Raw genomic sequence first — 22,081 nt, forward strand, 5'->3', positions numbered from 1 at the left:
AAAGATCGCATGGTTCATGGTCATGCCTGTTTGTTTATGTTTGGGTTTATTATTATGTATCATTTTTTAAATACAATGTTCTTGGCTCTCTAGAGGACATTATAGCAAACAAAATCCTTTCTAGAGGACATTATAGCAAGGAGAATGAAACAAGCACCGCTCTGGGAAATCAGGTGTAAACTTCTTAGAGAGTCTGTTTGTTTATTGCTATGACAGCAAGATCAGTTGACATAACACAAGTTTCGAGCAGTATTTTATGAAATGTTTTTAGATCTGTCAGTACAAGAATGCAATTCTGGACTGCGCAGAGAAAAGGAAGAGTACCTGTCATAGATCTTGATCTTGTACGATCCGCTAGCTCTGAACTGCCAAAGAACTTATGCTGCGCTTAACTTCCAGCATGCAAATAACCTAAGTGACTTTTAAGGAAGCAGACATCACCTAAAGCTTCATCTCCCTTATATGCCTGGTATCTTTCAGAAATGAAGGCAGAGAAGGAAAAAAGAAGAAGAAAATTCATTGTCTATGCACATGGAATGAAAGACAAAAGGCCAAAAAAGGTAATTTTTCCCTTCCTTATACTTGGACAGAGAGCCCTGTGTGCCATTTAAACTCATATATATTTACTATGGTAGTTGCTGTTTGTGGCTCCTGGTCTGGCTTCTTTTACCCACAGAGTGAGAACTCTGCAACTTTTTTTTGCTCTGCTTTTGTACCTCAGTGTCGTTGTCTGTACCAAAGTTTCTCCTTCCTAACGTTTTAATTACGTTTAGGACTCAAGTTAATACTTGAACATGGCTGTACATCTCTGCAAATGATGGCATGATTTATTCCAAAGAGTTCATCACAATATTTCTTTTTCCTTAAATTCTGAAATGAACAAAACCGTGAACCATCACTTTCCCAGTCTTTACCTGGGAGACTAGAAAACAGTAACAAATATGAACAGTTCTTGTTATCCATTATTACAAACGGAAACAACAATTTAACATCAGATACTTAGACCGCTTGAAAACAACCTTAAAAAAATGTCTAAATCTGTTGAAAGATTCTGTTTATAGATTCAATAGAACTGCTCAAAATTTCCTGAAAATGGACCAGACATATCCACCCACTTCCAACGCAAGCACAGTGATTAGGTGGCGAACGCAGTTGCCACTTTCAGCAACAGACCAAGAGAAAATCCACAAGGTGTCCTACATTTTCTGTGTTGATTTCCACACATGCTTGTTCTGCTTTAGGTTAAAAGACATAAAAATAAAGGCACAGTTGACAGTGCTTTTTTGGTTACACTTGATATGAGGAATGACTTTGATAAGGCTTTGATGCCAGGCATACTCCCAAGAAGCCCGTGTGCTGCGATGCCAGGGGCACTATTACTAAAGACAAAGGGAATTCCTCCATTCAATTCAGCAAGATGTGGAAAGGAGCACAGGAAACTCAGCTGATCTCCCAGTGGCACTGTACTGTGTCCTATCCCAGCCTCTCAACATGCTGCAAGTCACATCCCAACTGCCCGAAAGCAAATAGCACTCTGCAGTGATTTCCAAAAATCAAAAGACAAAGGCTTACATGGGTTAAGAAAAACAAACAAGATTTGGCCAGATTTTGGGAGGCAGCCAGATTTATGCACCTGAACATTGTACTCCTCTTCATAAGTTGCATTCTAAAAGAAAAACTGAGTGGCAGAGAGTAATGTATAGCTTTATAATGGAAAGAAAATACAGTGAAAGGATATTTATTCTGAAACCAAAGTGTCAAAACTAAGGGAATACAAAGTTGAGGTCACACTTGAATTCAGCATATACAGAATCATAGAATCATAGAATCATAGAATCATAGAATCGTTAGGACTGGAAGGGACCTTCAAAGGCCATCTAGTCCAACCCCCCTGCAAGGAACAGGGATATCTCCAACTAGATCAGGTTGCTCAGGGCCTCATCCAACCTGGACTTGAACGTCTCCAGGGATGGAGCATCCACCACCTCTCTGGGCAACCTGTTCCAGTGTTCTACAACTCTCATGGTAAAAAATTTTTTCCTAATATCCAACCTGAATCTACCTCCCTCTATTTTAAAACCATTACCCCTTGTCCTATCACAACAGGCCCTCCTGAACAGCCTCTCCCCATCTTTCTTGTAGGCCCCCTTGAGGTACAGAAGGCAGATTTAAGGCTTGCAAGAAAACTAACTCCATCAAATGTAGCTGTCTTTGGTTACCCATCATCAGACAGTTCAAATGCCATCCATCTACATAACCACCTAGCAGAGCTCGTGGAGCACTGAGTTCTCCTGAGCTGCTCAGGGTTTTGGTTCATGTAGGCCTCCATACATTCTAGGGAAAGAAGTAGGTTAATTGAATCACTTGGCAGGGTGGGGCACGGGGTGTTGGGGTTAGAGCGACTATAATCGAGCAATTTTACTTGGTGGGATTCCAGATTATGTTCAATTGATTTTTGAAGATATTTGACAATATTTCTTCTCATGAGGAACTTAAAACAAAATGAGAGAGAAGCAGAAAGGGAAAAGACACTGAAAATGTCTCTGTCCTATTCACTCAACCCCCACAGACCCAGATCAATCCTAAAAAGCTCTGCACGCAAGAGTCTTTACTAAGCCTCACAAAGTCAGTACATGTATTTAACTGGCTTTGGCTCAGGTCCAGAACTTCCTTTAATGTGAAAGGGAGTTTCACTTGTGACAAACTTGCAGGATTGAGTTTAATATTCATGTTGTACAGAACAGAAACAAATGGGACTAATAAATCTTCAATAGAAATTTACAAGATTTTTCTTGCTTAATAAATTTAGCCAGGGGGCAATTGCTCTTAAACACTCGATACATAAATAGGGATCCTAATTTCCATTAGCATGTGAATTCCTTACACGTTTCATCAGAATTTAAGACACCTTACAAGTTTTTAAGTTTTTAAAAATGCAGACTTCATGGCTGCTGTTTTTCCCATTCACAGTCATTCACATGTGGCCATACAAGCTCCTTGGCTGTCATGTCACTTCTTCTCCTAAGCCGTCTTTTTTTTTTTTTCAATTTTAAATTAATTCATAGCACACAAAAAGAAAACTAAAAATGTCTACTTCTGTAAGATTCTCAGGTGCTTTCATCCTCCAGTTCTTCAGGTAGATGTCTAATGCACGTTTCCTCCTTTTCCAGCCAGCTTGCGCAGCCCGTGAGCCAGCCATTTAAAGATTAATGCACACAGAGTGAAGCATTCTACAGGCTGTACAGCTCTTTAAGTATTTCCTTTAAGCTCTTGCACACATATGTAAAAGAAAACAAATTAAGGATTATTTGCAGAGCTTGGCAATGAAAATGAGGTGTTAGTAGCATTTTGAGCTGGCAATAAATTTTATTCGACTGTTTTATTACTTTGGGGCAAAGGCAACTATTTCTTTTGGGGCGTCTTTTAGCAGCATGAGATGAGGGTTTACATTTTAATGCATGGATAGTTTCGAAATAAACTCAGTATTTGTAAATGATAGTGTATGTCAGATGCAAATACACAAAAAAAAACTGCGTTTTGGCTGTTCTACAATGTGAAATTCTTTCAAATTTCTGCAAGAAATGAGCAAACTATAATAAATCTTGCAAAACAAGGTCTGGTTTCTGGAGCACTAAAACATTTTTACATCTAGGCAAATGAAAACAAAGTACATCTACCCAAGCTCTGCAAGTGAAGGAGAGCATGTTCTGCGGCCTCCACGCAGCCAGTGTCGGCACAGGCTGAGCTGAGGAAGATCTGCGGACAGCAGAGCGTAATGGCTGAGGCTCCGCAGCACTAACATGGCTACGCGGCTTCCAGCTGGCTCAAAGCACCGGCAGAGCGAGTAGGCATCCGCCTGGGAATGAGGCAGGGCTGGCTCACATATGCTTGCAAATGCTGCATGGATTTACAAAGCAGTGGACACAGATTACTTAAGACCATAGAGCAAGTCGGCGTCAAAACTGTCGAGCCTTAATTTGCTAGAAATTATGACTTCAGGTCTGTCCTGCTTTCACACCGTCCCCTAAGCTCCCCGCTCTTTCTCACTTCAGAAAAATACTGGGCTAGGTGGAAACTGTTTTAACTTTCTCTAAGCTGTATATGAACTGTATTATTCATAGAATTATTTCTATTTGAAGAATAAGTCAAGAGGCATCGAGGGCTGAAGGAGTTGGTCCTCATTATTTTCTCTCAGCCATCCCCAAAACCTACAATCCTCCCGTTTACCTCTGTTCAGAGAAAAGCACAGAAACTTATGCCTCAGTTGATGGTCTTGAGCCTTTGTACAGTTGACTGAACAAGCAACACTACACACCATACAGGGCCCACAGAATCAGCACAGTCTACAAAAGCCTTTTTTGGCCATGGTCAGCTTGCCTATTCCAATGGTGCACTGCTATTTTTTTTTCCAATTTCCATCTCCATCTCTTTTCTATCTAACAGAACCAATTACCCCTCTTAGCTCTTCTTTAGAGCTTCCATTGATCTTCTGTTTAAATATGTAGTCAAGGAAAAGCCAAATTTTCACACGGTGAAATATATCTAATCATGATGGACTTAATTATCTCTGTACAATTTTTATATGAATGTTCATGCTGGTTGCATCACAGGCTTTTAATTAAGCTGTCACTGGACTACTAATTATATCAATTGCTATATTGTGCAACTTGTCTGTGTGCGGGGGTGAACACTTACCAGTGGCACTGGCCTACAAAGACAAATATATTAACACTCATGTGGCCAATATACACTGGAACAGGAGTTAGAAAATAAAATAAGATTCCAAACTGAAGGATTCAAGAGCATTTATATTGAATAGATACAGGGAACACATTAAGGAAATGTATGATCTTAGATAGTAAAGATATGGCTGCATTAATTGCAAGAGGAAAAAAGACATCATAAAACCATCAAGATAAGTTAAGTGATTTAGGATCCAAGGCCTCAAATTACAAAATAACCTAGGTATTTAGGGTTGTCAGTACACTTGAGAATCACTTTTTGTTCAAAGTGTCACTTCTTGATGATTTTCAATTAGTATCGCAATGCCTAAATCATAAGAATTCAGGATTGGAAGAAAGAAATGAGACTACTTGCCTGCATTAAAAAGCACCCACATGACAGATATTTATGAGGATGCACAGATATCACAAGCCACAGGACGCTTCCTACCGCCAAGCACCAAATGCAGAGGACGAGAGAGCTACGGCCCTGGAGCTTTTCCTTACGGTTCCTTTTAGTTCGAAAGCCTCACCATCACCCCAGGTCCCTGCAGCAGTAGGATATTCATGAAATAAAACTCCAAAGTTATTCCAGGAAGCTGACCTCTACCATTTTACACAGGATATTAAATAGACCCCAGCTGTCTCCACTTAGAAGTGACTTAGTTCATACGTTTTATAAAGGTCCATTCAGCCGCTTTCTGAGTTATCACAGAATTGAAGTGACTTTCTGTGAAGAAAAAGTCAAACTTTCTGGTGATTTCCCTTACCTACTTTTCATGCAGGTATGGCTTGGTTTTCAAACATCACAACTGGAATCTATATGTTCTGAATAAGAATCTGTGTCTGGATTATGAAAATATTTGCCTGAGAAATAACTGTCTCAAGTCCATTTGAAAGAAATATATATGATAGAGCTTTTTTTTTTTTTGCTAAATCCAGGAAGACACAGTAGTCTGCATTTCCATGAATCCCTCTGTACGTAAACCCCTACAGTATATGTTTAATGATCTAAGCGCAGCACGGTCTGTGTGATTCCACTCCAGAAGGCAAAGAAGTGACATGGATTTAGACTTTCCAAAGCACAAAAACACTTTTTCAGGCTTACAAAAATTACAGTGATCAATATATTAGAACTTCCATGATAATCATGTCCATTCAGAAAATTTTAGTTAAATTATTTCAAGGACTCAACAGTCTTTTTAAGAAGAGCCTCCATTTAAAAGCTCTCAAGATGACATAGCAATATTTTTGTATAAAGGATGTTCCCGGGGATGAAGGAGTTTGGGAACTGAGTGAATAACGCAGTTTAAAGATGGTCATTTCCTACTTGAAAGAAGAGAGATCAAAGTGACTTTAAATTTACAAGATTTGAAAAACTAAAAAAAGGGTCAATATTAAAAGAACACACATAATCCCATCATCTAAGTACTCCCTAAAGCCTTTAAAAATATATGTTTGTACTGCACCCAGGAGGAAAAAAAAGCCATCTGTTTCAAAAATTAGTTCTGGTACTTTTAAATATTGACATCCCCTGTTCAATTGCCTGCTGCAGCGGACTGTGCCTCAGTTAGGTTGAGCCATCAGATGTTTACTCTTTTGGATATTGCCTGGGCTCTTTGCCACTCACATCAGGCTTTATAATTTTCATTTACTCTTTCCAGAACACATTTAATAAAATTTACTGTTTTATTATACTTAGGAGTGAGATGGTATTTCATTTCCAAGTTCCAATTTTCAGTGTCATGTAACTTTTTAAAAACAATTAGCTTTTGGGATGGGTTTTTTTTTCCTGGCTTGTCTTCATTCCCTTTCAAATTTTGCTTTTAACTTTAAAAAAGAAGAGTGTTCAGACATTTTTAAGGCACAAACTTTAAACTAATTGCAGTCCTACATGTCTAACAATCCTCATCCATATTACAAAATAATTATTCTGAACTTCCTGGTATAAATGCAGTCAAATTCTGAAATTTTCATGTTTTTTCTTTTCTACATACACACATACACATGTAATATGCATATCCGAACAGTTAATAGAGCTGCTTATTTGCTTTACTACAATTATATCATCTTAGCTATTCCACAATAAAAAAAAGCCTTTTTCAAGCTTTGTAAACCAAGCTATAAAAGAACTAGCTCCAACAGACACTCAACATAAAAAATGATGGAGCAGAATCTGTTAGCATTATTGATTGATTTTAATTTTGCAGGCTACCACCTAGCAATGTGGGCTGACATATTTTGAGATTATGGAAAAAAAAATCTAAATGAAAAAAAATTATTTGAAGAGATAAAGGTATAGTACGACTGCTTTCCAAGCTCTCAGGTCTTGGATAGTTTGGAGTGGAATATAAGTTAGGCACCAGAATTCTCCACCTACTTGCAATTGTATAATCACCTAATTTGCTCAAATGGAATTCGAGACAATGAAACTATGTGTAGAAACAGAATTTTATCAATAATGAGATAATTAGCCCACTTAGTGGCAAATCCTGTATGAGATCAGTATGAGAGAGTGAAGGGAAATGAGAAAAATATGCAAGGGAAACTACATCTGAGAAAACTTTGAAAGATGCCTTAAACCACTTGTAGTCTGCATGACTGGCTATCTCCAACACACACCTTCAGCCACTCTTGCTCATGTAAAAGATTAACATGCTTTGACCAAAATGGATTCTGCTGGAGCTTAAAATTGGGTACAGGGTAACCAGGCAATGCCCACCCATTCCAGCTACATCCTGTTCCCCTTAGTACTTTAATGTCACAAACTAGAAGCAGATTGTCTTAAGTCAGTACATTTCACAGAAACCTACACTCTGCTATTAGGAAAAGTACATAATTTTTGCTAACTGATAAAAAAAAGTGTCTGGTACAAACCCTTACCAACAACCCATATACTACAAACTTTGTTAAAAAAAAATAAGGTCCACTGTAATACAAATTTCTCATTTGATTCGCTCCTTTAATTTCTCGTAGTTCAACTGCCATCTGATCTCAACACTAGCTTTTTGTACCCCATCCCCAAAATAATTTCCTATTTGCTTTTGTAGTTTCCCTTATTTGCTGTACAAACTCCCTACTACTGTTTCCACTTTCCGCCTTCAAACTTGAACGCTACTGACCAGCATCAATCTCAACCAGCTGTGGCAGGCAACAGCTGGGCATCCACTCTGCATTAGCCACCTGGGCTCTCTCTGCAGCCAACAAGAGAGAGGCAGGCGTTTCCAGAGGGCAATTCATTCTGCTCCAGGGTGGGTATGGAGGGTGTGTGGGATGAATTATTCTCAGAAAGTACATCCTCTCTCTGCTCTCACCATGGGGAGACTCTGAATGAATCAGATGGAGTATACTTTTAATATTCAGTTGGTTAAAGTTAGAAGTCTGCTCACAATTATCTTACATTCCTGTTTTATTTTTTTATACATGGCTATGTGTATGTTCTGTGCATCCATCATGATACACTGGAGTAGAGCCATAAAAGGAGTAGAGAAAGTTTGATGTCTCCCTTTGACATCCCCCACCCCTCCAGAGAGTTTGAGGAACCAATACTTTTAAACTATCCTGCTATACCTAGCACCCAGGAAGAGGCTATAGAGCCAAAGCAGCAGCCAGGATTTCCAGTGACTGGACAGAACATCACAACAGGGAAAGTTTATGTCCCAAGAGACAAAATGTGCTGCTACAAATCTCTGTTTAAGTAGCTACCATGTAAAATCTAAGCATTTTCATATCCTTCCTCTTGACTGTTGAATTTTTGATTACCTCCTGTTTCTTAATCTCTCTTTTCTCAAGCCTATTGTTACTACATCAAATCTGGGAATCATCTCTTTCCCAAAAATATCAGATTTTTTGGCAATGTGCGCTAGCAGCCCAGAAAGCCAAGCATATCCTGGGCTGTATCAAAAGGAGCGTGGCCAGCAGGTCAAGGGAGGTGATTCTGCCCCTCTACTCTGCTCTCGTGAGACCCCACCTGGAATACTGCCTTCAGCTCTGGAGTCCCCAACACAAGAAGGACATGGAGCTACTGGAACGAGTCCAGAGGAGGACCACGAAGATGATCAGAGGGCTGGAGCACCTCTGCTATGAAGACAGGCTGAGAGAGTTGGGGCTGTTCAACCTGGAAAAGAGAAGGCTCCGGGGTGATCTTGTAGCAGCTTTCCAGTACCTAAAGGGGGCCTACAGGAAAGCTGGAGAGGAATTTTTTGCAAGTGTGTGTAGTGATAGGACAAGGGGCAATGGATTTAAACTGAAAGAGGGCAGATTTAGGTTAGATATAAGAAAGAAATTTTTTACATTGAGGGTGGTGAGGTACTGGAACAGGCTGCCCAGAGAAGTTGTGGATGCCCCATCCCTGGAAGTGTTCAAGGCCAGGTTGGATGAGGCTTTGGGCAACCTGGTGTAGCGCCCTACTGCAATGGGCAGTAGGATTTCCCTGCCCATTGCAGGGGGGTTGGAACTAGATGATCTTTGAGGTCCCTTCCAACCCTAACCATTCTATGATTCTATGATTTAATTAATGTGGCCACTATGACTGTGTGTCTCGGCTATAAGAATTTCTTAAACCAGCTATTGCAAGTTACTTCGAGCTATGCAGAGGGTGATCTCTTTTCCTTGGACTCCAGGAACAGCTGCTTCGTTGATGGTGTCTGTAAGTTTTGTCTTTAAACCTTGTCTCATTTGTCCACTTCATTGCAAACAGTGGTTGAAATTGCCTTTTATTATTGTTTTAGTAAACTTAGTTGACTTTCCAGCTTCTTCCAGAATTATAAGCTCAATATCTTTTCACTGATCTAGAGGATGACAGAAGATTTAAATTTGCTTCTTATGACTTCAGTTTTGTTTCTGCAGAATGGACTGGTCCACTCTGAGCTTTTGGTTACTGGAAACCACATAGTCTTTGAAATGTGTTTTCTTACAGACATCACAATATTTTATTGATTCGGGACATTCCAATATACTTAAAGTGTCTTCTAAAAAGACTCCTTCATCAGTGTTATTCACCTATCTGGGTTTTATGTACAGACAAGAATATCTTTCATTTTTAGTCAGATGGGTTCCCTGACTCTTCTGTGTAACTCCAAACTGTTCTTGCTGTTGTACTGCCATGATCTTCAGTTCCTGTTTCATTTCTGTTCGTATTTTTTTCACTTCTGAATAAAGATTTGCTTTTGAAATAACTAACATCTCTAAAATGTGTTTTAATTTGATCAAACAAAACTAAAAAGCATTAAAACCTTCTTGATTGCTTAAGAAGAGAGCCAATATAAATAATAGGCAGCATAGAATTAAATAATGCCACATAACTCTCTCTTTTTTTTAAAAAAAAAAAGATGTTACAAATGTAAAGGCAATGTGATGAACAGGATTCCAAGCAATGAAGAGACACAGAAATCTTTTAAGTATAATGAGACATTTAATTGTGATTTTCAGACTCTAGTCATTGACTCAAGCCTGTCTGGATATGGGTATTATTGCTTTGATCAAAACTTTTTGCTCAGCACTTCATAAAAAGCAGAGATGAACATTAGGGCAACAAACTGATTGGAGATATCTGTGAGGAAACCACAACGATCAGTGGGTAGGTCTATCTCCATTAACAATCTAGAAGGTTATCTAAGGATAAACAACACTAATTAAAAGTGCAGATGCTGCACAATCTTTATGTCATAAAGTTCACAAATACAAAGTATACTGTTAGATAAAATTAGGAAAATGAGATTCACCTTATAACCTGCTTCCTAGTACAGAAAAATAATGCAGGCCCTTAACTTCCACTGTTTGGAAGAAACCTGGAAATCAATAATAAAGGTTCTAGTGCTGTGCTATCAAATAACAAGTTAGACAAACTTTCAATGCTGTACAGCAACCAGAGAGTCTCTAATTTCAACTATAGAAGCATGTTCTCTTGAAGTAGGGAGATGATGGTGTCTGTGATGCAACCTGGAGTTTGGGAGTAAGCACAGCATTGTACAAATTGCTTAGGTGACAACATAGAGGTGGACTTTAAATATTTCAGAAGGTATATATTAAGGTACAGAGGAATTATTTGTGGTGCTAAAAGGGAATGCAATTGGGAGGAGTGAAACAGGACAACAGAAACTCTGAGTCCATTATCAGTGAAAAACCTACAAATGAAAGAGCTGTATCTATACCCCAGTTTGGTAACTCAATAGTCGCAGCATCTAAAATCTGAATGGTAAAGTCTCAAATGTGCGTGGTTGATGAGACATCTCTGCACAAACTGCCTGTCCTAACATATTTTTGTTCATCTTAACATTACGAATTTATGATTTGAACAACCAGAGCTGTTTGAATCAGTGTAGCTCTACGGACTTTAGCTTCACCAGTAGAAACTCAAGCCTTAAATTTACAACTGAATTCTTGGATTAGCTGGCAGATGTGGATGCAATTCCCCCATTAGTAGCAAATGTTAAGCTGCTCACATAGACAAACAATTAACTGTGCATATTGTTTTTCAGATCGTAATACAAGAATAACCAGAAGATCTTCCTTCAACTGTAATCTTCTGGTTAAAATATTGTATACGTGATGATGCACTATAGCAAAGTCAGAGCACTTAAAGATCAGAAACGTTTTTTCTGAAGAATGCCATCCGGCTACAATTTATTGAAGGGCTGTCATTTATTGTGAGACACATTGATATTCTAGACAGCCACAAGAGTTTTTCTAGGAAAATGATTGGATCACCAGTGGGGGCAACTGAAAAGCGAAAATATATATAATACATAATACTGTAAACCTGAAGAATCTAATTTTGTCTTTAATATGCAACATGATAAACATCACAATATATTTATATAATGAGGAAAGGGGTAGAAAGTCAAAGCTGGGAGAATGACAGAACGTGGGAATCTTACTAAGGCTTACTAAAAGGGATACAATTTTAACATTCATACAACATATCTATGAGAAACTCATCATATTTCTATTTATATATTGGATTTTATTATAACTTTATTCAAAATGCTGTTGCTAGGGATGTTTAAGTTTATTGTAAATAAAAGACTTTCATATCTTATATCTGTTTTTAATATAATGAGGTTTTTTAAAAATGTATGATTATGTATTTCTATGTATTAAAGGTTTCAAGTTTTTTGCAGAAACACTCACAAGGCATTCAATTCCTTGTCATAATGAGTGAAAGTTAAATGTGACATTCAGTGGCTTCACAGCCCTCCCTCTTCATGGAGAAGGAGCAGAGTGGGCAAAGTCCTCTAAGGTTGTTTCACGTTGGCAGTAGCTGTGCATCCAAACGAGTCCTCCCCCAAACATCTAAGCACAGTCAGTACATTCCCAACTCCTACTGCCAAGTGAAAATGAAAATGGTCTTAGTTCAGAAATGATTGAGGTGGTTTGCTCTAATCAAATTAAACCAGCCAAATGTTCTTTTCAAAGGTAACTGTCTACTCTGCAGCTGTATGCAAAATACCACATCAAATGTGAAAAAAAAAAATAGTGATAGAATTCTATCCTTACAGTAGAGCCCTGGCTCCACAGATGAAGAGAAACAAAAGCACCAGTGCAGCTAGGAATTACATTCACAGAAAGCTCCTAGAAATATGCGAACTTAAGGAACAGTGAACAAAGTACTGAAATTTCCAGTTTATAATTAATGGATTTCAGAGAGAAGGGAATTCTCTGACATCGTTAAACAGCAACAGACACCTTCAGTTATTTATCATAGTGACCACACTTCAAATAGATATTAAAAGACTAGCCAAAGCTTCACATAAAAGAGAGAAAAAAATCACATAGGCTTTTCCATTCTATTTCTCACTTCCTTTCTCTGTTTCTATCAAAACACGTAACATTCTGCACTGACTAATGTTGCAAAAGTCCAAACTCAATAGGTTTTATTTAAACACGGTATGATTCATTTGCACTAGAATTGAGTTTTCAATCACTAAATATGGGAAATTCCTGCAAAGATGAATTCATATGTGAGTTATTTTTTTATTTTCTTTTACTGAGAACAGATCAGTCACCATTAATGACAATCCAGAGCGATAACCACCCAGTGTTTGTATAAACACTTCTGAAATGGTACGGAACTTTTTGCTAAGTTTGTAAATTGTTTGCTAGGTATGTCATGGGAAGTCTACCCCAGGGCAATTCTACCAATATCAGCAAATTGGCACACTCCAGTACACCCTGTGTTTAGGTATCCAAAATCGTCACCTGGCCCTAAAATTTATGGGATGCTTCTTAGGTTAGAGACCCATCCTCTTCTAAAATCCTAAAAAGACTTCTAAAGCATCATATGGAAGAGTTTATTATTACTCATACAAAATATTCTTTGTTCTGCCTAAAGAAAACACAACTATGTTGTTACAATTTTAAGGTCTGATTTTAAAAGGATTATTTAGCAGAATATTTCTTTGTGAACATTTTCTAAGGATGGAAGAAAATTTTCAAAGGCTAAGGGTAAATAAATAAATAGGAAAATAAATACAATAATTTGAATGCAATGAGGTATTTTGAAACAGTTTGGAAATTGACAGTCATATTTCCACTCTTTGATGATCATCTCAAAAGCTTCCCAAATGTAAGTTCCCCAAACGGAAAATGTCAAAGTACACAATGGAGAAAAACAGTCTTTGGAAACTTCTAAATTGGTTGGTTTAATAAATTCAAACGCTTTATATTTTAAAAGTATAGCTGTTAAATAATCAAGGATGTGTAATTTAAAATATTTTTCGGAACCTAAGAAAAATACATGAAGAACTGATAGAGGAGGAGAAATTTCCTCTCGAATGAAAAAACACAGCTTAGTTATGTATGTATATAGGCACAGTTATCTTCTCATGATTTGTTAGATCATTAAGAATCAACTTGTTCAGCAAAACTAGAAAACAACCCAATTTCATGCAAAGAGTAAAACCCAAATTCTCTATATACAGCTGCAAAGTTTTGGAATCAACAGCTACCCTACTTTATTTAGTGTTATGAAACTTTATAAAACAATTTTAAAACTTCAGAACTAAATTAAGTCAACTAAGAATTACTACAAATGACCACTCTTGATGCCAAACTATCATTAGTGCTGTATTAAGGTAGTTGTACTATTTATTCTGCATGATCTACTTTAATTTTTAATAAAAGAAATTCTCTAGAAATAAGGTTTCAGTTAATGTAATACATGAAAAAGAGTCAATATCTGTGATTCATATTCTTATGTATATTGTCCCTGAACTCTATTCAGAAACACCTTTTAAAATTCAGTGCATACTTACTATCATGGTTATTTCTACCCGATAATGCGCTTACATCTATGCTAAACTTCAAACAATGACTTAAATCCCACCAAGTGTACCTGAGTGACTCACTCAGTGCTTTGCTAAGTCACAGCCTCCAGCCTACTCTCTTTCAAAGACCTGGAAAGGGAGCACTTTCCTTCTCCCTGCTTTGTTCCGCACTTCAGTCGGTGATAGGTACCATGAAGCAAACTGAAAAGTCCCAATTAATCTACCCTGGCCCCTCTTCGCTGGGGTGGAGTATCCACTCTCCTGTCCTTTCCAAGGCTCAGTTTTGAATCCTGGATCCCACTCCATTAACCCAGGGGATGCTGATGCCTCGCCTGGCAGTCACAGACTGTCACCAGCAATGGTAGTGGCGAAATGAATTGGTTTTCCATTCTGGGAAGGACCCTGCAAGACTAGATCTCTTCAAGAACAGCATAGACACAACCAGTCACAGATTTAAAGAAGGAAGGGAGTGACATAATCTGACTAATATTTACTCCCACAAAGACTAGAAACATGTTTTTCGTAAAAAGCTTAGATTCAGAATAAGATAAATTATTTTTTGAAGAAAGTTTGTACTCGCTCCAGAAACTGAACTTCCTAAGGCTCAGAAGGTTATTCCATATTCAACTCTTCCTTCCTGACATGCTCTTATCTTGTCCTGTTTCTGGCAGATCATGTATTCAAACTAAATAATCACATCCATTACTAATAAACAATTTATATGGACAGGAAGAATATCACTTATTTTCCCTGTACGTGCTTATTCTGTGTACTGTAGGGTCGCAAGCCGATGATGATGGGCCAGCATTCATGTGCAGTCACTTCACAACATCCTCTGCCAACTTAACAAGCTTCTCCAAATCCAACCTACTGCCAAACTGTATTCAGTGTCAGCCACATCACTCCTCTTTGCCCATCAGAGAAGCCATATTTCCAGGTAGGTGGTTCCTCTCTCCCTCCCCAAGACCTTTGCAGTATTCCTCCTCACAGTGGCCAGTCAGTGCAGGGACCATCTCCCTTCCCCTCTGACCATCACTGCTCTCCAGCCTGGAAATGCCTCTCTCCTGCCAAGGCACTTCCTGTCTTCACATCTGCCTTGAAGACCATCCTGTTTGTGTTAGACTAAAACTGACTCTGAAGTTCATTCAGTTTTTCCTTCCCATTACTCATCCATCTCTTCTACCTCAGCTGAGACTCATCTGCCACATTAATTCCTTTAATCCCAGCAAGTTTCAAGTTCAGTTTCTCCTGCTTCACTCCATCCCTGCATCTTATTTCTCCCTTTCCACACGCAAGACAATCCCTGCACCTAGCGACGTAGAGGTAACCATTTCTTTCTCTCCAGGGACCTGCCAGATGCCACATGAGTGGCGCTACACAAAAATCAATTGTATTGCAAAATGCAGCAAACTGCTGATCTGTAAGAATAATGTCACACACTAGAAGTTTAACATTAGCTTGGCAGAAAAGGGAAGTAAGGAAGGAAGCAGAATTCACTGGAGACAAACATCCCCAAAAATAGAAACGTTTCACTTGACAGGATGGAATATCTCAATGATTTTGAGAAGATCATCCTTTAAACTCATTAACAGTACAGTAACAAAGCCAGCAGCCAATATCGGTGTCACCACAAACTGGAAAGAGAAACAAAATTAGCTACCACATTTTTAAATTCTTTTCCCTCTCTATGTTCCCATCTCATTTCAGTTCCACAAGCAGAACAAAGCAAAACAACTACAAGTTCAAATTGCCTTGTGAAAGCTTAGCTATGTATTGATGAGCTGCTGCACATATGTTCTGAATGCTCTCTCTATGAGCTTAGACAGGGAATTTTAAGACACTTCTAAAAAGACACCTTCTATCTTAGTATAATGCAATTTTAAGCACCCAGCCATTATACGGTCAAGTGCTGGTCTTTATGTCAGGGCACGTGGGAATGGGGAAGTGACGTGTGCCCCAGCTTCCTCCCCCCACGCTCAGGTTGCCTTGCCAAGCGAGTCAGTTGATGGGCTCCATCAAGTACTCAGGTTCAAACCAAGAGATAACAGCATGGGCCACTGGACTGCAAAAGCAGGGAAAAAGCGACATGACAGTATTGCTCTACCACAGAGGGCAGTTTACAGTGTCATTTATTTAGTGGATATAAAATAACATAAAACCTTCAATATGGCATAAATGTGCAAATGCTCCCAATTACTAGTTTGCCCCCTGCACTGATCCAAAAAAGACTGAGGAATGAGTTACACTTCTGGCTAGATGCATCATTCTATTCAACCTAAGTCCAGTAGCTGGGGCACCTATTCTGCAAGTTAACAGGAAGGAGAGAACTAAGACTTTGAATTCCTTATTATGTGGTAATGACGACCTTGAAAGGCAAGATTTCTGACACTTATCTTTGAAATAATAACCCAGATTAAATTATACTCTAATAGATCATATTCAATATAATTTTTGTTATTTTAAAATCAAAGACTTACTAATCCATGAAAATACTAAAAAAGTTGTATTTATCAGAAAAATTATGAGCCAGGAAGCAAAAATATACAGCTTTGCAGGTTTGCTCTAATTGCTTAAGGTTTAACACTATTAAAACTGTTAAATATGTTAGAAAACAAGCATGGCAAGAATTACAGTATTCTGTCTTGTACATCACCTTCCCAGAGTGCAAATTCACAGTCTGATGGATGATTAACATTAGGGGTAAATTATTCATCTGATCACCAGCAAGAGAGAAATAAAATGAACATAATATAGTACTCATTTTAGCATTATAATCACAAGAAGAATTTTTACAGATATATTGCAGCAGGGAATACTCCCAGTTTTACACATAGGAATTTCCTGAATCTAATATGTCATTTATTCCTGGCAAAGTCTGTCCTTTGTCTACATATATTTCATTTTTCCCAAACAGAACAGCACTAAGCTACATAAGTGCTGGATCAACTTTTGCCAGATTTAACTACTGTATACAGTAAAACTTCAGGAAAGTATTACATCTCAGTATCTGAAAGGTGAGCTAGAGGAACACCTTAATCACCCTACCAGTTATGAAGGACATTTCAAAGCCTAAAATATACCTCATTTTGGAGCAATTCACAGTAAGATTTACTCTTGAAGATTCTATTTTTTACTTTGTTTTGTGAAGATAAATAGGATAGAGTAAGGTGTCCTGATGGAGGGGAATTCCATACAAGGGCAAATGTGAACAAGAGAGGATTTTAAGCACATAGCAATCACCCTTTTAACTGTATTTTTCCCATGTCTTTCTGTATACTATTTTGGACAGTCTTACAAAATTTTAGATTAGACCTCCAGACCTTATTTCCATTACAGTCAATAACCCAGACACTTCCATCACTTTTCCGATGAAGATTAGACTTCCTTTCACTTATCTTGAGCCTCATTTTGCTTTATTCTGCAGTGAAGTCTTATCTAACTTCATCATGTGTTGGTGTAAAAGCAACTGCGAAAAACATATCTCTTCATTTTATGAATATGGAAACGACAGATTTGGACAGAAGCTCTCACAATTAGCAAGCAGTAGCACAGAAAAATACGACAAAAATTTTGTTTAAAATTATTCTATGCTATTTGGATATTTCTACTTTATGGACAAAATTCTCTTCCATCCCCAAGGCCAAGCACTGGAAACCAGTTTTGGCTCTAAGCATTTGTCAGGATTTTAGAGGAAGGGAATCTACGATGGCTATGACAATCCTAGGCTGCAGTAGCAACATTGGTCCTGCATCATGGCTCTGTGGCCAACAAAGATATGGAGCTCTACCTCTGCCTAGCAAGTACTCGGTCTTTTCCTTATCAAAACTCTTTTTCACGTTCAGCACCACTTCATGGAGAAAGAGAAGCCCCGGACTGCTGACCTTCCGTCCTGCACTCTCTGGACATGCTCAGACCTGCCACTTGAGTTCAGTAAGGCATTCAGCATAAGTTCACATGGCCTGTGATTTCTGCCGCTGCCGTCAGCTGATGCCAAAGTACCACAGCCGAGCACGGCGCATGTGGCTCATCTGTCTGAAGTCTGTCTAAATTTTGACTCACAGAATGACTGTTGGTTTGCAATGAGCGACTCATGGATCACACATGTCATTACTCAGAGGTAACAGATCCAACATTATGTGTGCAGTTCTCACTTATTTCTCTCTGGCTAGTTGCCTGTAATATTCAGAAAAAAGCCAGATGCCCCCTCAAAATTATTTCAAACATTTGTGTTGTTATGCCAGTGCTCTGAAAACTATGTACATTTTAACCCAGTACGTAGACAATGTATTTGACATTATTTTTATTTAGTAGCCTGGCCATGATACCAGTTTCCAGAATGCATGCCCAAACAATGAATGTTTTTGTAAGCATAATATTGCTTGTTTTCTTTTACAGTATTTCCTTTTCTGAGTATATTTACATAATACAAAACCAGGCCTTTAATTTCAATGAATTGCTAACTATTCTACCGTATTTAGTAAGGGAATTGGGGCATTTAAATATTTTCAAATAATCTTTCATTGTAAGGATATGGTTTCAGTCACTCCAAAGTGCTACTTATAGCTTCATCTGGTCTACAGATTAAACACATGGACGATGGAGGTGAGTTTTTAAATAGCATTCCTCACATTTTAGAAGAGATAATGTTTGAAATTTCTTCTTATATTCCGCTGCCTGTTTGCGGAAGAAGATATGCAGCCGAGGTCCCAAGCATCCTGATACACCACAGACCAAACCCTTGCATCTGAAATGCTGCTTACGGCAAAAGGTACAGGCTTCACAACGCCACTAAGGACCTGGAACGCACTTTCAGAGATTTTTATATTGAAACTATATTCTCATATTGCTGGTTGAAATACTGCTTGCAGAGAATGAATTTCATTCAGACTTGTAAAAATATTCTAACCTTCAATATATTTATGGAACACTATGTTGAGATTGCACTGCACTTACACCAAAGCAAAACAAGCCTGCAGCTGCACAGTCAGTTCATCAAACAGCTCTTTGGAAAACAATTTTATTTTCATGATTTTACTGAATTCAGGATTTGAAAGCTCTTAAAAAAATTCTTTTTCTTCATAGGGAAAGATCTCAATGGTAGAAAATTTCACAAGTATTGTTATGTTGAATTATTCCCAAACAAGGTTTACAGTTTTCAAATATGTAAATGTCTAAGCCCAGACAACTAAATCCTCATTTACTCTCATAAATTATCAGGCTGGATTTCAGAGATTTTAAGAACTCTCAATTATCTCTCTACTGCCAAGGAAGAATTTTGTGTGAGCTCCTGTGTAAACAAAGCCCCTTGATTCAGTGATCAAATATGACATGTTGTCTACACAAAGATGCCCCCACTTTTGAAATGTGTTGACTAAGCCTCTGGCATTACTAGATGCCAGTCAAAATAATGGTTATTAACCAAATTGTGGATTTGCTTGATTAGCAATGGAAAAATGTGAGTCGCAGCCCGTATCTCACTGCTCATTGCAGTCAGACTGATGACACGCACTCCATTATCAGTATTTCGGAATAAACATGCTTTGCCTATTCAATTTAGACAGAAATGAGACTGTTGTATTATGCTGTCTTGAGATGAACAAAAATGAATTTATCTCTAGCTATCCACTTCTGTATTTTAAGTATTATTCCCTGTCTCACCTTTTCTTGCACCTAATATAAACCCCCCTGTCTCAGACCCTGAAACAGGAGGGCCACAGCTATAAGCCATTTTGAAGGTCACCTCTAACTTCAAAGTATCTATTTCTCTAGAACTGAAAGAGTTTTGATGTTAGTGAAGTATAAAATATTTTCCTTTTGCTGCAACGTGTGCATACAATAACGGAAATAACAAGAAATATTCTTGCTAATACAGAATCATCAGCAAGATGCTGACCAGTTTCAAATCACTGCGTACCAGGGTATCTGAAAAGTGAAGCTTACTTCTTAAAGTTCATAGTATTAATAAAAGATGCTTGCAGCTGCTGGTGGTTTACAGCTATAGAAAAATGTCAGAGGTTAGGGTAGGGCCCACCTTGCTATTGAGAGAATCTGCTCAAGAATACAGGTAATTTACCTGGGGTTTATGCTATTGACACGACAGACAGGACATCCTGGGGTCATTGCCACCATTTTGCCAGCAAGGTCTGATGTCTGTGCTGTTGCGCTCTTGATAGCACAATCATCAGCATACAGTGAAATCCGTAGCAGTCAAAGAGTATTTGACCGTAAGGCTGCCTGCAAAGCTTGAAGTCTTAACCTGCTACTTCACCTTAACATGATAATCTACAGCTCTCTACAAAAGCATCTAAAAAGGTAGAACGCGCATTCCACTTCTGCTCTCATAATCTTTGCCATTTCCATAATGAACAGAGATGCTAAAAATCAGCTGCAGCTGGCACAACTAATACCTGAGACAAAACCAGGGAGACGTTGGGTTTTTTTTCATTCTCTCTTATGCCTGAGGAAATAGTGTATATATGGCTCCTTGCCCATCCACTCAAACACTTAAGTCACACACCTATGCCTCTGGAGATGGGTGTTTGTGTGTGTGGGAGGCAACGCACAGGGATGAGGTGAGGTCTGGCAGGCAGCACCATGGCCTGTTGAAACCTCAAACCACACTTCATGTACACAGTTTAGTGCTTACTTCATCCACAAACCCAAACTAGTGTCCAGTCCATTTACGTATCTAAACTCTTGCTAGCCCAATTCATATGCTAAAACCAGGACCCCGTTGATCGGGACGCCTGCCCCACTTCCTCACCTGACCACATTGGGGTGCTCGAACGTCTCCAGGTGCCTCAAAACTGCCACCTCTCGGATGGTGGACAGTGGCATCCCCTCCTCGCTGGTCTGCACCCGTACCCGCTTCAGCGCAACAAAGCGACCTCCGTTCTTCAAGTCTCGGGCTTTGAACACCTTCCCGTAGGCTCCTTCCCCAATCTCAGCAACACATTCATACTGATGGTCAGCCAGGTTCGTGCTGTCCTTATCCATGCTGGCGCTGTTCCTCTTCCTCCTGTGCTGCAAGTGCTTTGGGGCAGCTCTCAGTCTCACCCGCTTTCTGAAAACTAATACTTTGCTCGTATTGCAGATATGCCAAGCACTTGGTACCTCTGCCAGAGGGGCAGTAGGAAGCTCTTGCCCTCCTGTTCCCGTTCCTCTTCTGCACAGGCCCCAATGTGCCTCCTCTTTTGGCCACCAGGAACTATCATACAGTCTTTGGGAGCATTCTCTGTGTAAAGCCAATTAGATCTGGAGGACAAACCAAGCAAGAAAAATCAGTTTACTTCATTGTTTTGCAACATTCAAAAACTGAGAGAATTAAACTAATATGGTAGATAGCTACATGCAAAGCAAAAACGTGGTGCACAGGAAGACGTGAACCACCAGGGTAACACGTGTATCAATATCCCTGCATGGCTGATACAACACTACAAAGTTATCGGGCTGTGCCTAGAAGGCTGCAACACACAGCTACAGAGCAACCACATGCTGTGGGTTTTTACGGAGCAAGGGGCTGAATACGACGACCCTGTGAGACATGGGCGATGAGGATGGCAGAGCTAACTACGCATTTGTGAGAGGAAGCTACATCTAGGAACTTATGTCAGGACTGCAGGACTCGCAGGTTTCTTCAGTGCACATGGCGGAGTTCTGGAAACATAATCCATGCTATATTACTGTTACTTATTGGTAAATAATAGCATTTGGAGGATTCAGCCTTGATCTGCTCTCCCCTGTGCTAAGCCCTGCACGAACACATCGCAAAAGACAAGTTCCTGCCTCCAAGTGCCTGTGGGGAGGAGAAATATGTACATACTTAAACGACAATAATAATATGTTACCGAGCATTGTGTGCTGAGGTAGATTCAGAAACGTACACTTTAGCAAACTTATTAACATGCAAGGGTCTAGGCTGTGGATCCTGCTACCACTGGGTGTGCGACTGGCAGTTCCTCGCAGACCAGCATGATGAAAGATGGTCTTCAGGAACAGCATGCTATGCCGTGCACTGCATGAGGCTGGAGAGCAGAAGTGCTTCCTCCTGGATCCAGTTTCATTCACACTTTCTGCAGGACTGTGGGCAAATCC

General features: G+C 39.1%; 1 protein-coding gene across 1 annotated transcript in view; it reads right to left on the reverse strand.

Moving 5' to 3' along the window:
- Positions 1 to 20,983, reverse strand: part of CDK6 (cyclin dependent kinase 6) — a 125,485-nt gene extending 104,502 nt beyond the window's left edge. The window contains exon 1 of the mRNA XM_086614949.1: positions 20,751 to 20,983. Within this exon, the coding sequence (XP_086471075.1) occupies positions 20,751 to 20,983 (233 nt within the window). The remainder of the gene's footprint in view (positions 1 to 20,750) is intronic.
- Between the last annotated feature and the right edge of the window lie 1,098 nt (positions 20,984 to 22,081).

This window comes from Tauraco erythrolophus, chromosome 7 (genome assembly GCF_009769465.1).
Source record: "Tauraco erythrolophus isolate bTauEry1 chromosome 7, bTauEry1.pri, whole genome shotgun sequence".
Taxonomy (NCBI): Eukaryota; Metazoa; Chordata; class Aves; order Musophagiformes; family Musophagidae; genus Tauraco; species Tauraco erythrolophus.